Source organism: Eulemur rufifrons, chromosome 2 (assembly GCF_041146395.1).
Source record: "Eulemur rufifrons isolate Redbay chromosome 2, OSU_ERuf_1, whole genome shotgun sequence".
Classification (NCBI taxonomy): Eukaryota; Metazoa; Chordata; class Mammalia; order Primates; family Lemuridae; genus Eulemur; species Eulemur rufifrons.
In genome coordinates this window covers 85,884,193-85,909,279 of record NC_090984.1, presented here as the reverse complement: position 1 = coordinate 85,909,279, position 25,087 = coordinate 85,884,193, and the positions used below count along the sequence as shown (strand labels likewise).

The following is a 25,087-nucleotide window of genomic DNA, read 5'->3' as shown; positions in this document are numbered from 1 at the left end:
GGGATAAGTAAGTCTGCTCCTGACTCCACACTTTATCCTCCCCTTCCACTAGGCCTTCCCCAGTCTGAGTAATTTTCTTAGGGCTTCCTGACTCAATTGGCTGCAATAGTGTCAAGGGGAGGGAGCCTCCGGAGTCAGATGACACAGAATTCCCTCTTTTGATGCTTCCTTCTTCTCTTGGAGATCTGCCTATAATAAACCAGGAAAAGGTGGACAGTTGGGGATTGATGAGGCAAGGAGGCTAGACTGGCCTTTCAGCACTAAGTGTAACTAGGGAACTCAGAATATTTAATCTTAAGGAGAATGAACTTAGAGCACAGAGCTATCTTTGCCTATGTGAACGATCACTAAGTGTAAATGGGACAAACCTTTCCTAAGTGATTATGGAGGAAGTAGGACAGATTGATGCAAGTACCATAAAAGCTTTAATAATTTTATGTAAGAATCATAACTACAGCTGTCTCAAATTGGAATGGGCAGCAATGTGAACTTCCTGCTACTTCAAAGGCTAAAAGATGAACGAGTGTGTGGTTGGGATGTTGAGGGAGGGGACACAGACTGATAGGAGATTAGCCTGTGTCCCCTTGAACTTTTATTTTTTAAAAATTCAAACATATCTCCACGTAAAAAAATGATACAATTCTTCTGAGGATCTTAGCTCTGAATACAGAGAACAGTGGCAAGAAGAGGTTGTCATATGGAAGACAGGATCTGTTTCAGATGGCAGAGACAAGAGAACCTTTATGGGCCACAGGAAAAAGGAGAGAGGTTAGTAATAGAGTATCTGGCCTTCAGATCAACTTCCCAGTGATTTGCTGAAAGCAGCCAGACAAGGCCTAAGGTAGCCTGACTCCCCCGCCATTCATCACAGGTCACGAGCAGCCTCCTTAGTTTCTCTCTATATGCCTTTGAAATACTGTTCGGTGTTTGTGCTATGAGGTAAAAAGGTTAGGAGGCATCACTTTTGATATTTCTCAAGCTCTAAAACTGCATTTCACCCATTCATTTAAATATTTGAGCACAGTTAAGTGTCACAGGCACTTTCTCAGGGCTAGAGATACAGGAAAGAACCAAAGAGATAATTCTTGCTCTCATGGACGTTACTTCCTGATGGAGGCATGGGGAGTAATCAAGTATGACAGACAAAAATAAAGCACATTAGGGAGGGCAGGGGGGAAATTGCATAGTTAAGAAAGACCTCGTGAGAAAGGTGAAATTTGGGCAGATTTCAAGATAGTAAAGGAGCAAGCCAAAGCTGATACCCCAGAAAGGAGAGTTCTAAGCAGAAAGAATAGGAAGTGCAAAGGCCCCTGCTGTAGAAGCATAACTGCTATGTTCAAGAAGCAGCAAGAAGACGATAGCGTTGCCTAACACGTACTTTAATGCTTAAGGGCACAAGTTACTTGTCAATGGTTATTTAGTATCTGAAAAGATCAGTGTTTTCAACCAATTATTAAAAAAATGCCTTTCAACAAAAAGATAACACATGTAAACTATGTAACATAGTACCTAAAAAGGGAAACTAAAAAGTTAATTATGACTTTAAAATGTAATAGTTATAGTAAAAATAAAGGAGTGCTCCTCTACCTTTAGTGTGGGTAGTAAGTCTGAAACCCTAAATGCTTGCCCTGTCCTTTTCAGCAGTCCACAACCTTTTTGGCACCAGGCACCAGTTTCATGGAAGACAATTTTTCCATAGACAGGGGCAAGGGAATGGTTTGGGGATGATTCAAGCACATTACATTTATTGTGCAGTCAAACCTCTCTGCTAATGATAATCTGTGTTTGCAGCCGCTCCCCAGCACTAATATCATCGCCTCAGCTCCACCTCAGATCATCAGGCCTTAGATTCTCATAACGAGCGCACAACCTAAGATCCCTCGATGCACAGTTTACACTAGGGTTCAGGCTCCTATGAGAGTCTAATGCCACATCTGATCTGACAGGAGGCAGAGCGTATGCGGTGCTGTGAGCCATGGGGAGGAGCAGTAAATACAAAGGAAGCTTCGCTGGCTCACCTCCACTCAACTCCTGCGGTGCAACCCAGTTCCTAACAGGCCACAGACTGGCACCAATTTGTGGCCTGTAGGTTGGGGACCGCAGCTTTATGTAACTCACAGCATTTGTGGGCACTGAGTTCACATTGCACAGAACCAGAAAAGACCCAGAACTCCAATTAGAAAGGTTATACAAGCAACACAACCTACCTTATTTGATGGTTGTAATTAATAACCATGTTCTAAATTATGTTGATCTGTAGTGATAATGAAATCTGTCAAAGCTCAATAAAAATCAGAACAAGTTTGAATAATAAGCATCCTTTTATTTGCTGACGCCATTACAAAAACTGATTACATTAGCAACAAAAAGTGTTTTCTTAAGTTGAAGTCAGAGGCAGTTACTCCCCAAAATGTTAAGTAAAACAGTGTACAACTTTAGTATTAAAATGTTAAATTTTACATTGTCTTTACCACTTTGATCTTCTGAACAATTTTATTGAGCAAAATAAGATAAAAGATTACATGTTTATTTTATCTTCAGGAATGTAAAGGTCTAATTATTCAAACAGTTTTTATTATAAAACTAAACTCTGAAGGTGTCTACAGAGTTGGCTTTTTTTTTTTTTAATTTTTCTCTCTTAAATCAGTAGTCTAACAAGGATTAGAAAAGACAAAACTCTGTTCAGTGTTTCTGACAAAGTAGAAAGGGTGAAAACATAAATAAGGCTTTAATTTGGCAAAATATAATACAATGCCTTTTTTATCCTCGAATGAACAGTTTTCCAATTACTTCACTCTGTAAAAGATCAGAAAGAAAGAAATTCATTTCAAAACAAAGCAACAAAAGGCAATCAGAAGACATTTGTCAAACACCGAAAGTACATAATCCATTTGATCTTGCCTGGCATTTTCACTAGGCTCAAAGCAATTCATACAAATGGTAATCAAAACAAGAGAAAAATCTCAGGATTCAGAAGCAATAAGCTTTTACGTTGATACTTTAAAATGTGAGCCAAATCCAATTAGAAACCATTTAAGAGAACAACATTAGGTATCCATTTTTGTTAGTCCTACTCAAGAGAATTAAAGCTAAGGTGAGTGAGTAGCACTGGAGAGAGAGAATGAAATTTGTAACTCTTCACCCATGAATAAATATCAGATACAGATTTTCTGAGGTCATATGAAGCTTTCCAAATCAGATGACTAAAGAAACTATACTTCAAAAGCCATCAGAAACTAAAAGGAGTTAACCAAACATAACATGTAAATTTTGATTTGAGTCCTGGTTTGGAAAAAATTGGTAGAAAGCTATTTGGGTATGGCTATTAAACCTAAAAATCTGTTTTGGGTACAACTAGGGAAACCTGAGAATAGGTTTAATATTGGATATTATACAACCATTGTTTTATCTTTCTGGATATAATAATGAACTATGGATTGGTAAGATAATGCATTGTTCTTAGGAGAGGCATGTTAAAGTGTTTAGGGATAAAATGTAACTGAAATTTACTGTCAAATGGTTTAACATCAACAAAATATGTATAGACATATAGAAAGAGATGAAGCAGGTGTTTATGGGTGTTGTATTACTCTTTTAACTTCACGTGTGAAATTTTTCACATAAAAAGTTGAGAGGAAAAGCAGCAATTAGAAAGTTAAAAAGCAAAGTTATCACTAGCTGTGGTTTTCTCTGCTGAAAACAAGATTAATGTTAGATCAGAAAGTCTGGCTAGCCCACTGGTACATCAAACTCAACACATTACAGAAAATAAAAACCTGATTCATATGAAAGCCAAGTGTTAGGTGTAGAAATCAAAGATAGTTTTTATCTGAACATTAACACACCTAGCTTCATCTGGGCAATACTGTCATTCTCTCCAATTCATTATTGACAAACTAAACTTTAGGAAAAAGTCAGAATTGACTGAAGAAACTTGTAAGTGCTGGCAACAGCAATTAGACAGAGTAAGAAGAAAAGAAAGCAGTGATAAAACAGATCAAGGCACAAAGTACCTGAATTGGGAGAAGAAAAGCACTGATTAAGAGCACAAGCCCTGGACCCAGATGACCTTGATTTAAATCCCAACTCACCACCCAGTTATTAGCTGTGTGACCTTGGGCAAGCCATAAAATTTCTTTGGGTCTGCTGTAAAATGGGAATAACAGGAACAACAATACCTATATACCCTAACGCACAGGATTATTGCGAAGACAAAAAGAGTTACCACATGTTAGAAGCATGTTTATGCTTACAGGTATACTCATGAAATGCCATCCAGTAAAATTATCCTCCTCCCTCCACAGGACTCTACAAACTGGTTCTGAGATAAGGAAACGTGGGATAATGAAGTTTTCTCATTTGGTCAGAAATACACTTAGAAACAAAGCAAATGTGAAACATTTAAAAAAGTAGTTATCTGGGAATAAAAAAAATATACTATAAAATACCAGCATTGCCAATCATCTTAATCTCCCAAAGAAAGAGGGGAAATGGCAGCTGCCTTTTTTTTTTTTTTTGCTGAAGGGGGAGGGATAAATATGAAATGGGAAAGATTTCCAAAAGAAAAGAAAGGTTAAGGTTTTTACAAATTAAAGACATAAAGTTAAATACATCTACCCTGACAGCACTCAGAAATGCTAAGTACTGTGTATCAGGATTTAGAATAACTAAATTACTGCCTATCATCTCACTTTTGTTTTTAAAAACAGCTTTTTCCCTCATTGAATATGTACAGCATTAAACAATTCATATGTACTTATAGTGTATACTTTAAAAAAAGGAAGTTTCTTGATATCAGATATATTAGTATTAACCTATTACTTACAATCTAATGATTAAGAAATTTATATTTTCAATTTAACCATGTGGTAGTAGTTTTAATAAAGTACATGAGAGGGAAAATATATTGAGCAAAAATGATGGCAAACGATTAAAAAGTTGAGGGTAACACAAACATTTAAAGGGTATAAAGAAGGGCTGTGAGAATCAAGGGATACGTACATAAGGAAGAGTTATCGATGTCAATGCTAGATAGAGCCTAAGGAAGGAAACAGTTCACAAGTGCCTGGTGGACCTCTAATTTCATATAATCCATCCTATCACTCAAGATACACTACTGTCAACCACCCTTTCACTTGCCAAATTTGGACTTATTTACATATTTAACAAAGTACTAGAATATGATAAATCAAGAAGAAAAAAAAACCTGATAAACAGAAGTGTATTTACCAATGATTAGCATAAATCTCAGCTGTAATATGATTAAAGCAAATGTGGAAACAGGCAAGCTAAAAATAGTTCCATAAAGACTTAAAAATGAATAGATCATATGTTTAGGAAGAAAAAGAAAATATTAAAGAACATCTATGGCCGGGCGCGGTGGCTCACGCCTGTAATCCTAGCACTCTGGGAGGCCGAGGTGGGCGGATCGTTTGAGCTCAGGAGTTCGAGACCAGCCTGAGCAAGAGCGAGACCCCATCTCTACTAAAAATAGAAAGAAATTATATGGACAGCTAAAAATATATATAGAAAAAATTAGCCGGGCATGGTGGTGCATGCCTGTAGTCCCAGCTACTCGGGAGGCTGAGACAGGAGGATCGCTTGAGCCCAGGAGTTTGAGGTTGCTGTGAGCTAGGCTGACGCCACGGCACTCACTCTAGCCTGGGCAACAGAGTGAGACTCTGTCTCAAAAAAAAAAAAAAAAAAAAGAACATCTATGAGATGCTAGAGAGAGAATGACAAGGTCTAAAGGCACGGGGTAATAGATAATCTTATACTTTTTTAAGCTCTCTAGAAATGACGCCCTTCCCATATAACACAAAGGCCTACTGACTAACTCTGGCATATTTATCATATTTCATAACTACTTTCAGTATCTTATTATATGCAAATGAAGAACATGTATTAGATCTAGCAATTGGGAAATCATTAATGATTTTAGCAAAGATGATTTCGTTGGAATGGCAGGGAAAGAAACCATTCTAGAGTAGATACAGAAATTAATAGCAAGTTAAGAAACAGATACTCTCAAACAGTAAAGTAAAAAATTAGGGTGGTAACCTGAAGGAAGTACAAGGTTAAAGTAAGACATTTGAGCACATTTCCAAGACTGAACACAGGAGCCTAGAAAGACAGGAAGAAGGCTGAAGTCAGGAAGGAGACATGGAAGAGTTTCCCCAGGAAGCGAGGTTATTTCCTAACTTGGAAGGGGGGGAAAATGTGGCAGAAGTTTCACACTAGGAAACTGGAGAGGTTAGCAATACCAAAGATAAAAGATTGAGATGAGGTATAATTACTTCTGCTGATATGTTAAAGAAAGAGCTGGGTTTATTATCTGGAAAGTCTTTTTTAGAAGTAACTGACCTGAATTAGCATTTTAAAGGAGAGCATATGCTAAGGTAGGCCAGAGGACAATAAGTTTACAGAAGTGAGACAGAATGCTCCAGTAACATCAAAATCGAAGTCCATCCCAACTCTTCTAGGATGCCTAACCTATTCCTGAGGCCTTTGTATGGCCATCACAGTCTTCTGTATGGGTTCTGAGAAGAACAATTCAGTGATGAGTTGCCCCTTTGGGTGTCCAGGATACCATGACTATTTCAGAGCAAATAGCCTCAAAAGAAGAGTATCTGTAGTATCCCATGCATATCTGAATATTCCAACTACCATTGGCAATGTGACTTAAGTCATTTATAAAATAAGCAAAACCCAGGTAATAAAAAAACCAAAAACCATTCATGAGCTGGAATACACATCATTTTTAAATGCTACCAAATCTCACCTTTCCAAGGTAATATAAGCAATAAAAGCTCAACATGATTAGGTTAATGATGGGTCTATTTACCCTCAAGTAAAACTCTCAACATCAAGAGTTAAAGAATGAATTTCTTAGATTACCTACCAAAAAAACAAACTCAAATAAAACCCAGGTTCCAATTTAAAGAAATTGTGATGACTTCATGTTCAGTACAGCAATCTTATCTTGTAAAAATGTTATGGTCATTTTATTTTGGGAGAAAGGGAGGAAGGAAAAAACAACACAGATACTTTCCCTGAATTAAGATGAAAATTAACAGAGCAGTTGCAGACATTATTATGGCAATGAACAAAACCCAGGTAGCCAAGTTACAAGAGAGTCTGTTTGATTAAGGTCAAATGAGGCAAAGGTAAAGGTTTTTTCACCCTTCCCAGCTACAAGACCTTCAAAATATACACAAGATAGAAATAAAGATCCAAGAAGCTCAAGTTTGTCATCTGGAAGTTCTGAAAGAGATAAACAGGGAATATTTCCTCTAGTGAAATCAATCAAAGTATCCTTTATTTATTACGTAGACACACAGTATGTCAATTACCCACGAATAGACAGTGATACTTCAGTAATCCTTACCTAAGCCCTGGTAGTGTTCTTTCTCCTTTGTTAGCTGTTGGTTTACTGCCTGAAGCAACTGCTGTAGCTGTGTTACAGTCTGGTTTAGACTTACAGATATTGTCTCCTTCTCAGAAGACTCCTGAAAAGAAGATGGAAGTGACAAAAAACTGCATGCATGAGGAAAAGGAACTAGCAACCAAAACCAGAAAATACTTTATTGCTGTTTTAAATACAAACAAAAAAAATATGAATGACATGAAAATCAACAATAGCAAAAACCACACAGAAATACTGTTTGCTAACTAGCAGTACAAACTAGTTGGCACCAAAGAAAACTGTGTTATAAATGTTGTCACCTGGCCATAGAGCAAAGAAAACTTTACAGAATCTATGAATATCAGAAATAAATCCATTTTTTCTTTCAGAAAAAAAAACTTGCCCAGCAAAGAAGAGCACATTCAAAACTGTAAAAATTGTAGTTAACATATATTGAGCTCTTATTAAGTGTCAGGCACTGCTCTGCTCCACACTACTTTAAATGTTTTATTTATTCCTTTCAACAACCCTACAAGATAGGTACCATTATCGTTGCCTTTTACAGATAGGGCAACTGAAGCACAGAGTGGCTAAGAAATTTGCCCAAGTCACATGGCTACTAAGTGGCGGGGCCAGAATTCAAATACAGGCAGTCTAGCTATAGAATCCACATGCTTTAGCAGTACACCATAATACTCTCAACACAAACCTTAAAATTAACATAACATCTCACTAAGCTGAAGTGAAAACAAACATCAGTGAAACACTGCCTTTTAGAAATAGGACATTTTCAAGGAAAGATGATCTCTAGTGAAGAGTGCAACGTAACTGAATGGAAGCACATTTTTCTAGTAAGAGATGGATCTTACACATTTTTCTTCTTCACATAGTTTACAAGGTAATTAGCCCAGAGTTTGGGGTTAAAGAAAATACATACCGTTTCTGAGGAAACATCACTATTCTCAATAACAGTAGTGTCTCCAGCAGCTTTTACTATTTTTGACTGGATAAGCTCCAGTGACTGTTGGGCCTGTAAGGAAAGCAATATGATAGATACTAAATAATACAACTAAGAAATAAATACACACAAAGTGAGTGATTTTGTTACATTCTTTGTAGAAGATTAGCTCCTCTCAAAATATAATAAAGTTTTTTTCCCCCAAAATGAAAGTAGCTTCAACCGTCACTAGATTATAAGAACACTTGCTGTTTTAAAAAGTTCAAGCCATACAAAAGCTGTACAAAGAAATTAAAAACAGAGATAACCACAGTTGATATTTAGGTTAGTATTAGTCTAGATTAGGGGTTAGCCAAATCTGGCCCACAGCCTGTTTTTGTACAGCTCACAGATAAGAATGGTTTTTACTTTTTAAATAAAAGGGATACATTAAAGAAACAAAGAATATTTGAGAGAGACCCTATGTGGCCGACAAACCCATTTTGGACCCCTAGTCTAGTTTCCTCTCTGTACATACTATGCGCTTGCAGAAAATTTCATGTAAGTAGGTTTTAATGTACATGCTGTTTTATACTTGCCTGTTTTACAAATTGGTTTGTTAACTTTTTTTAGCCAATAAATATGCATGTGCATTTCCAACTTAGCGTTGCACAGTACTTCTACTGTACAGATATGGGCACTTAACTGTCACCTACCACTGCTATTTCAGATATCATAAATAACATGGCATATCTCTGAGCACCTATTTAACATCTTTAAAGTACTTTCTGAGAAACTATATTGCTAGGCTAAAACAGCGTTTTATATTATGATCTAGAGGTCAAAAATTAAAATCACGTACCAAAGTAAACTGACTGCTCAACCTTGACAGTGTATTGTCTATCAAAGTCTGTTCTACAACAAACTTCCTAAGTTCACATTTTATCTACACGAAGATAATATGAAGCACTTCTGGATTCCTAGACTTTCATATAACAACAATTATAAGCTATAAATACAGACTCAACAAAAACATTTCTTTCAACTTTTCAAAAGGAGTGATGTTTTTAAAATGAGATACTTTTAAAAATCTATTAGAATATCAAACATTTAAATGTTTGACAGTGTCCAATATTGGTGAGGGTATAGGAAAACAGGTATTCTTACACCAGGTTGGGAGGAGCATAAATTACTATTGAATTTTTGATATTCAATTTACAATAACTATCTAAATTTAAGATGTGCATACCCCTTGCTCCTGCAATTCCAAAAAAGTTAGTTGTTTTATTAATGACTGTAACTCCCATAAATACTACCACAGCTCTTAAAGCAGCTTTGAGATACGCATATGTGAATTTTACTAAAAATCTCAAGAGAATTATAAATAATCTGTCAATCTAATATAAAGAATAACAAATGCAATACTAAAAATTCATTTGCATATGAGATTAAGAAAAATGTACTTGTACAAGGAAATAAGTGAAGAGAAATTTCTGAAAAAACAGAATTTTATACACCTTTTAGTTTTATACAAAAGACCAAAAAAAAACATGTAGTTTGTAAATGACTACGTGGTCAAATCCCAATTTAAAAAAAAATATGGATGTAACCACATTTTAATGAATAACTCCAATTAAATTTAAAATCCTACTCTATAAGTTATAAAACAATTAATAATATAAATGTGATGAAATAATGAAGTAAGTTAAGAATTATGGAAAAACCAAAAAATTTAGTTCCAAAAAGTAACTGTAAAACAAACAGCTTAAATTTATAAACAAGTTAATATAATGATGCAAAAGAATAAATCCAGAATTAGCAGTGTGTTTGCTTAAGAATCAAGGCACAACATAAGCTCATGATACTCCATCTCTAGGGCAAGTAGTGTCTTACCTTATGCAAATCACCAGCTACCTTCTGTCTTTCATTTTGTTCAGTTCTAAGTTTTGTGAGTGTTTCATTTAACTGTGTCTTCAACTGTAAAAATAAAGGAACACCACTACTAGCTTAATTTGCATCCTTCTTTGATTATGCTGATACCTCTAGGACTAAAAAATGAATGGTATTGCTAACAGTTACTGTGCACAGTGAACTAGCCAATATGCTGCACCAGATATACAGAAAAGCTTAGCAGTGAAGGTTCCCATCTGTAAAGCTAAATATAAGAAAAGCTATAGAAATGAACTAGAGTTTAGAGTAGAAAACTGCAAATGCAAAAACAAAACCATCAAATTCCAGTAAAGTACCTTTAAAAAGTATCACTATTCATATATAGTAGTTATTGAAATTACTTTAAATTAAAAGGCAAATAGATACTTCACCCATTCATTTTTAAGGGCTTTCTTAATCTATATAATTCAGTTTAAAAGAGTCAATTGTGTAATACTTTAAGACATTAAACAGAAGATTACAAATCCAATAAAATAAAAACTCCAAACATTTTAAATGTTCACCACCTTTTAAGATTTCACTAAAGAGAGCAGTGCAAGACTACACTGGCCTCAATTACACCAACAAAAACTGTCTTAAGATATACTTCTCAATAACCAACTTGTCAAAAAAGTTCTATACAACTCTAGTGCCAATAATATGTCTCTTCTCTGAAAACTCTTCCAATTAAATATGAACAAGGGAAATGGACTACATTGCCAAAAATACAACTTTCTTATTACATTCATCAAGTTAGTTGTTTCTGCTTCCCACTAACAGGCATAACTTTCCAAACAGTTCTGGAGACCCAAGACGGGGAAATAGTGACATTTAAAACTGGAGAGAGAATTAATGGGGCACGTTCCACTTGGAAATTTTATCTGGGGAACTCCATTTAAATGCCCAAATCATTTTTGCCCCTTTACTTAACTCTGAGTTTTAATACTCTATGCCAGAGAAATTAAACTTTTGGCTCAAGAACACACAAAGTACAGACAGACAAACAAAATTATTTTATCTTAAAATGTGGCAACAGTTATCCTCCCTGAGCAAAGACTAAAATAAAGATTCCAAATTCAAGATTAAAAGAAAAAGCAAATGCCACTCAAAATGGTCTCTTGACAGAAGTAGAAGGGCAAGAAATACAAAGAGAGCATCAGGCTGAATGGAGATGCAATCACAATCCTTTGTGTTTGATGTTACTGTTAAGTCAGCCACCACTGAGCACTAAAGTTAAAAAGTAAAATCCCCAACAACTAGTTAGAAATGATTTTTTAAAAACATATCATAGGGTAAGGGCCTATAGCTGTGTCATAGCACAATCCTGATCTGTGTAATATTGAGCAACCATTATAAAACTAGTCTTACACTGCAGTGGGAATGCATTCAATTAAAGTAAAACATTGGTTAATAAAATAAATATTTTATAAATAAATAAAGAGGTGTAGGGGAGTGTGTGTGTGAATGTGTGTAGGGTTCTATGTGTATACAGGTTAAGCATGCCTAATGTGAAAATCTGAAATCCAAAAATCTGAAACTTTTTGAGTGTCGAATGACACTCAAAGGAAATGTTCACTGGAGCATTTCTGATTTTGGATTTTCAGATTAGGAATACTGAATCAGTAAATATATAATGCAAATATTCCAAAATCCAAAAAAATCTGAAACATTTCTGGTTGCAAGCATTTCGAATAAGGAACACTCAACCTCTATTTCATACAGTCCTACTCTGAAAATGGATTCCCCATAAAGCACTGCCTTAACATAGAAGACCAACCACAAATGAATGAGTTAAGAAGTTTTCTTTGGTACATACAGTAGTGCTAAAGAGAAAATTCCAAGCTAAGCAGGGTTAATTTTGGGTTAGGAGAAAACTTACTATAATCTTCTGAGAGCTTATTCAGGTTTAAAAAAAAAACAAAAAAACAAAACTCTAATCCTGTGCTGTTAACGATTTTTAATTCACAGTAAGATATAATGATTGAAACAAAGAACAAGATGGCCATATCTGTCCAATAGCTAAGCTTGTCACAGTGTAAATTTCTAGAAAATTTAAAAATTGGAACACAGGGTACTATATGTCTTAAGACATTTAGCTAATTTTAGTTATCTCGAAATCTATGCTCTTAGTAATATACTGATGACAAAGAATTTTATAAGCTTTGATATTTTTTAAAATTTATAGAAAGACTAGTTAAATTAGAAACTTGGTTACTGTCCTTGAATGAAGAGTATGTATCTTTAACCTTCAATAATCTCCCAAGGAAGATAATAATAGGCCCAGTTAACCCTGATAGTCTGAGAAGAGAATCTTCATAACTCAGCCAACGTTTGAGTCATTTCTTTATTCACTGAAAATAGTGCTGCTTGAGAAATTAGGTTTTATAAAACATGGAAATTTTTGAAACAGATTTTGGAAGCCAAACATGCCATTGTTAGAAGCTAAGAAAAGAAGGATTGCCCTAGGAGTCAAGAAAAGAAAGATCATCTTAGAGGAGTCATCAGAATATATATGAAGATAATCTTAAACTTACAAAAATGCCAAGCTAAAGATGTTAGCAAGGAAAAAAAAGTTTGGATGGTTTCTCCACATGTCAACACAAGTGTTTTCAGAGCCTACTTGATACCCAGTGGAGGACAAGCTTCTTACCAAATTTAGCTCTTCATTCTGTCTTACTGCTTCAGAATATGAATCATCAAGTTTTTTCTGCAATTCAGTCAACAGATCTTTCAGCTGCAATGAAGTTTAGAGTTTAAGATTGATCTCCTTATGACATCCCATGTTTTGTATACTACTCGGAAGCTCTGCCACAAACAACTTATACTGAAATATCACTCTGTTATTATCTTAATTGAATTGAGACGCAAGTTTAAAAAAATTCTGTTTTAAGTACCTCTCTGACTTCTGTAACATATGTAGATCGTTCAATTTCTGCCTTCTCTAGTTCCATTTCCAAATGTTCTCGTTCTCTTCTTAGCTAGCAATGCAAGAAGGAAAAGTTAACACACTGAAGACTTCCTTTTATGATGTTTCCCCACAATGAAAAGTTATGACACTTATGAACGTAAAACTGTATCAATTCAAGCACCACCCAAGAATTAACAGCATAACTGTTATCATTAGATAAAAGTAATCTTAAAGATCTTCAGACAATTCTTAAAGCTAAGAATGAGTCCATAGGTTGCAAATCAAATGATCAATTGACATACATTTTCAATATCCTTATTTTCTCTTCTTAATCGCTCTAGCTCTTGTTCTGAAGATGTAAATGAGGACTGCATCTGAAACGTGAACAATTACATGACTAAGTAAATCACCAAGGATACAAGAGGTCTCTACCTTATAGAATTTTGAATCAATTAAAAAACATTTCAGAAGTTTTGAAATGCATCTCACTTAAAGTCACACTGAATTTTTAAAGACCCTAAAAATGAGTCACATTTAACTTGATTTAAATTGTGGTCAAAACCTACTATATTCATCTCATCTGAAAGTGCTTAATTTTTTATTAGCAATTAACTGACAATCAGCTGTATTTAATACCCAAATGCATTAACAGAGTACCATCAGCAACTCTAAATTCTGCACGTTGGTCCAAGAAAGTAAGTAACAGATGGCACTCTTTAACACACTCAACAAATGGGAGAAAAATTAAGGTTGCAGAGTAACACTTATGTCCCATGAATAGAAGAATGACTTAATAACTTTTTCTTAAATTCTATAGCATGGGTTAAATACCAATATTTTATAACTAATTATTTTAACTTCAAAATATTAAGGGGGTACAAATGTTTTAGGTTACATGGATTGCTTCTGTAATTCTTGAGTCCCAGCTATAGGTGCGCCCATCACCCAAATAGTGTTCGCTGTACCCATCAGGTAGGTTTTTGCCCTTCCCTTCTCCCTCCCTCCCCCCTGGTTGTTTTCCACTGAGTTTTACTTCCCTCTGTGCACGTGGGTGCTCACTGGTTAGTTCCAATTTAATAGTGAGTACATGTGGTGTTTTTGTTTTTCCATTCTTGACATATTTCACTTAGGAGAATGGTCTCCAGTTCCATCCAGATTGTTGCAAAAGGTATTAAGTCGTCTTTTTTATGGCTGAGTAGTACTCCATGGTATAGATATACCACATTCTATTAATCCACACATAAATTGATAGGCATATAACTAATTTTGAACCCAGAATTCTTCACCTTATGTTATCACATACTAATTCTATAACTAAGCACTTTACATTCTATATCATTACCCTTCAGTCATACTCTAAAAACCACTGATTTTCCAACTTGGGTGGTCATCAGAATCCCCTGAAGGGCTCATTAAAACACACATTGCTACCCCCCCACTCTCCTGCCATACTTCAGATTCAGTAGCTGGTTTGAGGCCCAATAACATGTATTTCTCACAGGTTTCTAGGTGATGCTGATGCTGCTGGTCCAGTCCCCACAATGAGAACCACTGCTCTCAGGCTTTCCTTTGTAAATACCTGTTTAATAGTCTTTTGTGATTCATCAACCTTAACTTTCCATTTATTTTCTTCTTGCTCCACACTTCTCTGTAGCTTCTGTAAAATTCCTTCCTACAGACAAAAGTATAGTTGTTTTGAAAAATTCATATTCTAATGCCAAGATGAACTATTTGGGCCATGAAAGAATGTTAATGATTTAAAAATAAAATCAAGATGTAGATTAAAAATCATTTCCTACTGTTTCTGCAAGGACGGATTTGTATTTTTCACACTCTAGCTGTAACAATGTGTGCATTTCATCAGCTTCTTTTAACTTGTGCTCTAGAACCTACAAAGAATGAAATAAAGAAAAATTCTGTAATTTTATCAGAAAGTTTTGTGCTTCAAATTTGTTTCAGTACTTAATGGTATATTATGGTAAGTGCTTTCTAACTGTTTCATACTGAAACTATATTTCAACCTTTCTAAGTAGGAATGAAGTTCAATGACCTTTTTGGGTCATTCGGTTTTTACTAATAAAACTAAGTCTGCTTATTCCAAATATATTAAACAATTTTGTAATAAATAGGCTTGCTACTCTTTAGCCAGGTGGTAAAGTCAAAGCAAACCCACATGTGAAGTTAGGGTCATAAAACCTATGCTAAACACATGGGAAAGGGACTTTTATTCACGCCACTTAAGATACAAGAAAACAGTAATAATAAATCCCTCCGATTTCAGTAACCAAGGATAAAAACCCAGAGATTAGGGGGTTAGGAGAAGGGAGTAAACTCACAACTAATGGACGCGGTGAGTATTGCAGAGGGGAAGGGCATGCCTCTAATCCTCGCTTGGGTGAGGCAATGACATAAAATGTAACCAAAATGTTTGTACCCTCATAATATCCTGAAATAAAAATTAAAATAATAAAAAGGATAAAAATCAATCTGGTTTCTGAATACTTCTCATGATATATTTGGGGATGCCTCAACAAACCAGTGAGACTATCTTAACTGATCTTTACTTTTTAAAACTAGGCTAAAAAGAAAGTGAAGGATAATTAAATATTCAGTTTTAAAAACAATTAAGAGTTAAAGAAATGGCAAACATTAGTTTTGAACACAAATCAAATGCAAGGAAGACTCACAGTATTTCCACTAAAATTTACACAAAATGAAACCCCCTTAACACTTTCTCAAAAGATCACTATTCTACTAGTAATATAACCTTTATCTTTTCCAAACTCAAGAAGACAAATCCTGATTTGCTTCTTTTGCCCATGTTTGATTAAAATATCGATAGTTCATTTCTTGAACTAACCTCAACCTCCTCTGAACCTGAAGTTCCAGCCATGCATTCTCTTGCCTTCTTTTCAAATCCATGTAACCATTCACTGTAACTCTGTGGGGGAGAAAAGTCAAAATCAATTTCTAAAAAACTATCTAAATGAAAGAGATCAAACATTTAAAATAACCAAATCAGACAATTATAAAAGAAACCTACATAAACACCACCCTGCTAGAAATTGCAAAGAATAACATAACTATTGCATAAGTTGAACATAACTCATACTTGACAATAAACACTAAAAATATCAAAATAAAATCTTACCTATCCTGACCAAAAATATTTGCAACTGAATTCTGGAGTTACAGGTAGAAAATCTAGGCTTAAATATGGCTTCTACTACTTACTAGCACAAAGACTAATAAACTCAATCTTTAAAACACAGAAAATCTGAGAGCAATTTTTCAAAAATTTTTTTCAGGCCAGGCACAGTGGCTCATGCCTATAATCCTAGCACTTTGGGAGGCTGATGCAGGAGGATTGCTTGAGCTCAGGAGTTCAAAACCAGCTTGAACATAGCCTGACTCCACCTCTACAAAAAACATAAAAATTAGCCAAGCATGGTGGCACATGCGTATAGTCCCAGCTACTTGGAGAGTGTGAGGCAGGAGGATTGGATCGCTTGAGCCCAGGAGTTTGAGGTTATAGTGAGCTATCATGATGCCACTACACACTAGCCCAGGCAACAGAGCCTGTGTCAAAAACAAACAAACAAACTAACAAACAAAAAAACAAACTTTTTTTCAGGTAAAATGGTTCTCAAAAACTAAGTATTTTGAGTTCATAAAGTGAAACTTCAACCGAAGATATTGTATTTAAAGGATTTCAAATTCCCTGAAGGTGATACAGGGATTCTGAAAATGTTTCATTCAAATTAAGAAATATATATTATAAAGTATTTTTAAAATCATAATGAGAAATGATATGCGTACACAAGTACTTATTTCAATCCAATAAAAACTTAATTTGTGCTGACATGCTAGCTCATATAAACAATACATATATTACAGTTTTAGCAATTACTCAATTTTAGATTATTCTAAATTATTGATGCTTATCTGAACTTTAAACTCTGATAGAATATTTGTTAAATACTTAAAATCAAATTTCCTCTTAAGTCTTTGGTTTAATTAATTTTAAGAAAAAGTAACTCTCATAAAATTTCTATTAACTTCTATAATATAAAGCTTTACTTAAGTGGCTGAATCAGGACTCTCAATAAACTATCAAATAAGAATAAAAAACAAAAGTGGATGCTGAAATCACCCCCTAGTATAATACCTTTAATATCTAATTAAAAGAAAAAAAATCTCTCCATTTAACATTCTCACATTATAAATCTGAACCAAGACTAACTGTATGCTATTAAAATTCTACTTAACATCTTCAAATACGGGGACCCAACAAATTAAAATCAGATAAAAAAGTGATTTAGTTGCTTAAAGTTTATAAATCTCCCTCTAGGTCATATAGTTTAGATCTCTCCTATGCTGATCTGCTAAGGAAAAATGCAATAGCAAACAGTAAAAAGCAAATGCATATGAAGAAAAGGCAAATAATATCATCCATGTCTCATGGTGATTTATAAATATTTATAGTGTCAAAAAGATCTGGTGACTGAGGGTAGGTAGCGTTACTGCGAAGAATGAATTTATTGGATATGCTAATTATTCTGACCTGATCACTATACATCACATGTATCAAAACATCACTATGTACCTTGTATGTGTAATTGTCAATTTAAAAAATAAAATTAAAACTTAAAAAAAAATTAACACTGGTGATCTTAAATGATCTTTGAAGAAGAGAAATTATCAATATTATTAACTCTTGGCTCATAAAATACTCCCAAATAAATACATCCCCAAATATTATTTCCATTAATAAAATATAAAGTTGAAACAAAAATAGGTTATGGCCACAAAGGAAAAAATATAAAATATTTTAATAGTAACTCCTTCTCTTAGGTTCAATGTAAGCAGTGGATCTATTAATATATGTTTACCCAGTGCAAGATATTTCATCAGTTCAACTCAAAGTGGCAGACAGCTACTAAATTGATCAAATCTGAATGTATTCTCAATAATTACAATGGAAACAAAAGAATCTTCTTTCCTTACTTAAAATGTAGGCTATATGTAGATATAATCTAAGAGAGCAAGCAGCTAAACTCCGACTACACACAGAAGAGGCCATTAAGTTTACTTACACCACCTCTAGCACTCACACCTAGAGCTAGAGCTCCTTGGAAAAGCAGCTGATTCTAAGCTTGGAGCAGGAAATACATCTGATAAATAAAGAGCATCTTGTCATATGACAGAGTGTAGAAGCTATCACAGTTTAGCAGTATTATGTCAAAAGGACTCGGTAACCAGCCTAAATAAGCTCCAAGGGGCCAAAAGATAACAATCAGACATTACAGATCTCCTGATTAAAGTGCATAACACCCCCTATGAAGTAAGTGGTCTTGCCCTCACTCTACCCTACCCCCCAAATACTGAGCCTGAATCTGATCAGGGACTCTACTGACTACCAATTTATGGGATACACAAAGGATACAAGAACATGCTGACACCAAAGAGATGCAGTCAACTAAATACAAACTGTGAAAAACTGCATAGGAAACCACCAGGTTTTAAAAAACGACCAGGTTTATTCCACAATCAGTGGAATAAAAGTATCTAAGAAACATCTTAAACCAGTCATATGTTGACTTTATTTGAGTCCTGATTAAAACCAACTACAATCAATTATTGAATTAAAATAGACAATTTATATTACAACTGGAAAAATGCAGACTAGATATACAAAATTAAGGATGTAATATACGATATAGTATTTAATGTAATAATATTTCTTAAAGAGATGCTTATCTTTTAGAAATAGGTGCCAAAATATTTACAGAGGAAATGCTCAAACATCAGAATTCCTTCAGAATAATCTAGGTAATGCAGGGTGGGAAGTAAAACAAGATTGTTTGTGTATTGATGCCATGTACTGATAATTGATGAAGTAAGATAGCGGGTCTATTGGGCTTCATTATGCTAGTCTCTCTACTTTTGAACAGTTTTCCATTAAAATAAAAAAAAGACCTACACTCTATTTTAGGAAACTCACATGCACACTCATCAGCTTTCTCTGCCCTTGAATATTTACTGTATTAATTCTCTGATCCAAAGTAACTTTTCTCTCCCACTTAAAATATGTACAACCTCAAATAAAGCAAGTTGTTCTACATTAACCACCAGACTTTTGCTTGAAGAAATTAACAGATGCCCAAATCTGGAGTTTTAAAACCTGAAGAGGCTGGTTCATAGTTTCAAATACGTTAAGAAATAAAGTGATGCTAAAACTAAAAAACTACTGCTTAAAATTGAGTTCTGTTTTGAATAAAGCCATTAAGAACATTACAGTAATGGTTTTATTAAACATTAAGAAATATTTCTTATCCAAATATAATGTTTATAATCCTCTAAATAATGCCTCAAATGTAAATTTTATAGAATACCAAAAAAATCAGATAAATAAATAAAAATGAGTCTTGAATCAAGTTATTTATCTTAACTACTCAAAAGTACCCTAGGTTAATAATGGGAAATATTAGAATTAGCACACTATTGAAACAAAGTGTTGCTATTAAAAAATAATAAATTAGTCTTACCAAATTAGAAGGGACAGACACCTTTGGAAACAATTTTCTGAGAACTTCTTTAGCCTCCAACTCAACAGCTTCCACGTGTTGTTGTCTTTCCTAAAGCAGAAGATGAACCAAATCAAACTTACAAGATAACAGAATTTCTAAAAAAGAAAAAAAAAGCTATGGTCTTTAATGTTCTAAGGGAAGAAAAAGTTTTTAAAAATTATTGTAATACTGACAAATGTTAAAATCTCCCATTTTAAGATATTAAAATACTTCCATAAGAAAAAATCTGCAAAATCTCTAAAGCATCCTAAATAGAAAACAATGTCTTAGCAATATCTGACAATATGGACATTTTCCTTGGCATTGGAAATCAAATGATTTGCCTCTCCAGGAACAATTTAAAAACACACATAAACACATAAAGAACATTTCTTACAGCTAAAACTTTATAAACTATACTAAAAAATGTTGCTCAGATGCATGTAACTGAGGCTTACTGGCTGGTAAATCTTTAAAAAAAAAAAATGCATCACTCACGGACTATCATGTCATGGGATTAAAATGGCAACTTTCAGTTCCAGCTTCAAGGTTAAGTGAAGCTATTTAGGCTAAACAAAGCAAAAAAGGACAATCAAAATTTGATGAGTGGCAGGAATGGGAAAAAGAAGAAACAGAACAAGGAAAAACTGATGGCATATTACATCACTAATGCCAAGTATCAAGATGACTAATTCTGACACCTGTACATGGACTCTGTCAGCTATAAATTTGAAGACAGGTATACAAATGTGTAAGTCCAAACTTGCTGGTTTTAAATTCAAGTCTAATGGATGTCAATTATAAACTAAAAACCACGGTTTGTCAAAATTAGGGTAATGACTTGATCAAATGCAAAAAAACAAATCTAATATTCAAACTATCTTCAAAAGATAAAAAATGACATCTATAAAAATTTACATCTAAACCAGGTCAAGAAAATCATCTCAAAACAACACTCAAAGTTCAACAGTTGACAAGCAAGCAAGCAAGCTAGCAACATCTCAACCATATCTTTCCCCTACCATTTAGGTGTGAATGTTGAAATCTATTATTGATTCAAGGTACATACACTTCAATTTAAGAAAACCTGATCACATGAAAATCTAAATTTACACAATTAAAAAGCTGGAGATTTCATCATAGTCTATACACACAAAAAGCTATTAATTAAGGATTAGTGGCAGCATTTTTAAAATAGATGTTTTAACAAGGTATTTGCAAGAATTCAATAAAGTCCACAAATTTTCAGGAATACACCTAACTGTATAAGGTATATTTCGTTCAAGGAAAATAATTAGATTTCAGAGACATTAAGAGGTAATTTTTATTATTTGACCAGAGAAGTGCCAGAACAATTTTTGAAGAAGACCAATTAGGGAAAGATATTATGAAACATAAGCTCTTTAAAAACTTCCCAAGGAGAAAACATTAACTAAAGGAAGTAAGTGTCTAACTGGTAATCAAGAGCCACAAAGATGAAAAGTTACTTTCTTCCTGTACTAACAATTTCAGTTAAAAAGTTTTCATTTGACACAGTAGTTCCGCTGTAGATACCAATTTTCATTCTACTTTAATATCTGGAAAAATCTAATATTGAAAATTGCATTACTATAATTTCCTTACCATTTTTATCTAAGTATCTTTCATGTAAACCTGTCATTTATAGAAGCTCAAGAATATTTACTACTTACAAAAATAATCCTAGAAAGACAGTATATCATCCTCTGTTACATTTTAGATAAGTTGACTGTTACTTATTTTTAGCATCTAAAACACTAAAAGGGTTTTACATAGTTCCTTCTCCTTGCAGCACAATTTGTGGCACTGGGTCAATGAATGTCACTTTGCACCTATGCTATCTAAGGACTGTCTAAATTCTATTGAAATGTAGAAGACAATAAGGCATCAAGCACAAATTCTAGCTTTCTTTTGGAATCATAATAAGCAAGAATGACTAGGGCAAGTGGCAAATAATTTCTTGCAGGAATGTTATGAATAGCACATTCCTAGATACTTAATCTCACTAAGAAAAGCAACCAGGTAGCTCTTAGGGAAAAGCAAAATTAAGAGAAAAAAACAGAAACCATACCAGAACCCTCACTGCTGACACTAATGACTGACTGTACAACTGCAATCACTCAAAACGAAATGATAGTTTCCTACCTGGCCTAGATTATTTCTATTTTCTGGCCTAAATTTCTGTGGTCCCAATATATACCAGCTGTCTCAAATTTAAGTTTTAGCCAAAATTACAGCCAGGTAAATGAGTATACAGGTAAATATAAATCCATTATACTAAAAGAAATAAAACTACAAACACACTTGATTAAAAAAAAACATATAAAACTATTTTGTGCTAAAGAAAAGTCCTTCAAATAGCACTAAAATTTGTATTTAACATATTGCCACACCAAAAAACCGAGAAACTTTTCCTTAGGGCCACAGTGTTTTATTACAAAACTAGACTAAGAACTTCAAGTGTAATTTAAAGGTAAACAAATAGAAAAACAAAATTTACTGACTTGTATTCATTTAATCCATATTTTTAGAATTAAACTGTCAATATTAATTATAACAGTAAGAACATCAAGTAAGACTTTATATATGGTTCACAAAGGCCCTGGCATCAAACCTAGAATGAGTTAAATAAATACAACTCTCATGGCAGTTAATGTGTTAAAATTCAATAGATAGCCTTAACACACAAAATACTTTCAGAATGCTGAAATTAATCATATAGGTTCCTTCATTTACCCATCTGCAAAATTCAATGCTTCTGTTCCACATTTATTGTTGGTGGGAATTTTCAAAATACTTCACTGAACTGGTTGGCAAAATGAGTTCTCTCAATCTTTAAAAACAACTTCTCCATTAAAATTCATTAGAAAAATTCATACCCAATGGAACAACTTGAGCTCAAGGAGAACATCCTCCATTGTTTTCAAGACAGAGGTAGATATTATGTCTAAAACATGTTAAGACATATTATGTCTAAAACAGAGTACTTCACACACACTGATCAAGAACATTCTCTCTTGATCCTAACGCTTCATACTAAACACAAAATATGCATCATTATTATCCAGTAATGTATAAAGTTTAAGTCCACCACCTCTAAGGAACCATGCCCAGCAACAAAGCCAAAATTGATCCCTTTCCTGTATTTCTTAAGACTGTCAACATTTTTCCATCTTATCTGAATCATCTTGGTGTGCCCACAAAAAACCTAGTTTACTATGCATCTTAGGTACATCCTGTGTATTCAAGTGTCTTTATTAATTCAGTTATATTTTTTTGGTTCAGGGTTTTCATCAGTTCTTTTAACCAACCCAACAGGTGCACTGTCTGACAAGAGCTTAACATAGGTCTTCTGAGACTCTGCAGCTTAAAGCAGTGCTCAACAAAGCCCAGTTAGGTAAATCACCACAAATCAGTATGCCCAAAATTAAAGCTTCAAGGAGTAGATGAAAAAAGCAGAGATGACAGAGATGATAAATGTGGATGGTAAGGAGATTTTATATTTAAATTGCAGTAAAATTAAATGCTTTAGTCTGATTTTGATAAAGGCTGCAGATTTTCTCTGTTCAGTGAGTGGTTTCTAGGAGTTAGCATTACAACCTTGGAAGTCTTGTTCACTTTGTCCTGCAGCATTTTTTCAGTTGATGCCAATGCTTCCATTGCTTCCCAGTTTTTCTCCCGAAGGTCCTAATCATTTTTAGAAAGAATGATTTCAGTTTTTCCATTATTGAAAGATTTTTGCTTTTTACTTCATCAGTATTTTTGCACTGCATTTAAATGCTGGTTACTGCAAAAGTATTTCAATGGGAAAATATGCATATTAGCAAAAAAATGAAAAGCAATGTTTAGAAGTTTGAATGAGAAAATAAAGATGCCCACTTTCCATGTTTTAGTATACACACCAAATATGCCAGCTTTTAAAATAATTACTGTGCACATGTGACAAAGAAGAAAGCATCAAAAGAAAACACAACAAACCAAGATTACAAATATGATTTCAGGTACACCAAACATTAGAGGATTAAAGACAGAGCAAATACACAAGTATTGCAAAAAGCTGCACATATGACTTTTAAACAAGGCCCATTATCACTCACGGGACTTTACAATGCACCATAACATTTTTTTCTCTATGTTTTAATAAGATTAACACATTTCAAATCCACCTAAGAATGCCACAGTAACTCACTGTGTTCTATTTTTCTTGGCATGGTCAAATGTGTATGTTGTTTAACAACCTGACATGAATTGTATGAACTAGTTGATCAAGGCAAATAGGGAGGCTAGAAAGGTACAAAACACATTCTCTTGGAAGAGGAAACAGAGGTCATTAAAAAATGAGCTCTGAAGGATCTAGATTTTAATAGCATTTCATTAGTAAATATAAAAACAATCTGATATATCTCATTCTTTCTTCTAAATTAGAAATCTAAATAGATAAAGACAAACCAAAAAAGCCAATAATCACCCTTTATAAAATGCTTAATTATGTGCCAAACATTGTACCAGGTCTTTCACAAATCCTCATTAATCTTCACAACAACCCCACAAGGTATTTATTCCCATTTTATAAATGGGGAAACCACATCTCAAGTAGGTTAAGAAATTTGGCCAAGTGTACACATCAAATGACGTGGCAGAACTAGAATCAGAATGATGCTGCAATCTGCCGGCCTCCAGTGTCCTGGCTCTTTTCACACAGCTTCAGTGCCTCCAGCGCTGCTGCTGCTTGATTAGATTGGCATTACCACGCCCTCCTTATCTCAGAATCCCGATAATAAAACACAGTTAAGATGTTAGCAGTATATCGGCAAGTTCACCTCAAGTTTTATGGCTAAGCAATGCCATTAGTAACACTGCACAAACACACAAATGGCAATTCACATACCTAATTTTGACAAACTCAGGGGTGCAAGAAAATGCCAACTTGTTAAATTAACAATTCAACACAAACTTTGAAGAATTTAACTTACAATAGAAAACACATATCCATTTATTGTCAATACCCTCTTAGATTTCATTAACCTTGCTCAAGTCTTAATAATAATACTTTTGTGTGCAAAAATTCCTTCTCTAACAAGAATGCTTGGATTCTACTTATAGGTGCCACCTTCTGGTAAGAGAGGATTTAAGAAATTCACCTAAATTCATTATTTGTCTATTCAGTGTTAAGTATTACGATTTATATTTCTTAAAACACTATCTCTTCCTGTTTTAGTATAAATGTATTCAGGTTCTAAGGCTTCTAATACAACTACCAAAATTTGAACCACCTCTCAGTTAAAAAGGGAGGTTCCAGAAGGCTCTGAAAAGGCTTAATT

The 25,087-nt window shown here is 34.1% G+C and overlaps 1 protein-coding gene across 22 annotated transcripts in view; it reads right to left on the bottom strand.

Moving 5' to 3' along the window:
- Positions 1–2,302: 2,302 nt before the first annotated feature.
- Positions 2,303–25,087, bottom strand: part of KTN1 (kinectin 1) — a 96,990-nt gene continuing 74,205 nt past the window's right edge. For 6 of the 22 annotated variants that reach the window (XM_069487081.1, XM_069487109.1, XM_069487116.1 and 3 more), the window contains 11 exons: positions 23,367–23,453; positions 19,728–19,817; positions 16,040–16,120; positions 14,979–15,068; positions 14,759–14,851; positions 13,482–13,553; positions 13,166–13,249; positions 10,236–10,319; positions 8,343–8,435; positions 7,388–7,508; positions 2,303–2,796 (listed from right to left, as the gene is read on the bottom strand). In XM_069487081.1, coding sequence (XP_069343182.1) covers positions 2,792–2,796; positions 7,388–7,508; positions 8,343–8,435; positions 10,236–10,319; positions 13,166–13,249; positions 13,482–13,553; positions 14,759–14,851; positions 14,979–15,068; positions 16,040–16,120; positions 19,728–19,817; positions 23,367–23,453 — 900 coding nt within the window. In that variant the 3' untranslated portion in view covers positions 2,303–2,791. Of the gene's footprint in view, positions 2,797–7,387; positions 7,509–8,342; positions 8,436–10,235; positions 10,320–12,921; positions 13,006–13,165; positions 13,250–13,481; positions 13,554–14,093; positions 14,406–14,758; positions 14,852–14,978; positions 15,069–16,039; positions 16,121–19,727; positions 19,818–23,363; positions 23,454–25,087 lie in introns of those variants that run through there. The other 16 variants (XM_069487135.1, XM_069487173.1, XM_069487230.1 and 13 more) reach the window with 9 other exon arrangements.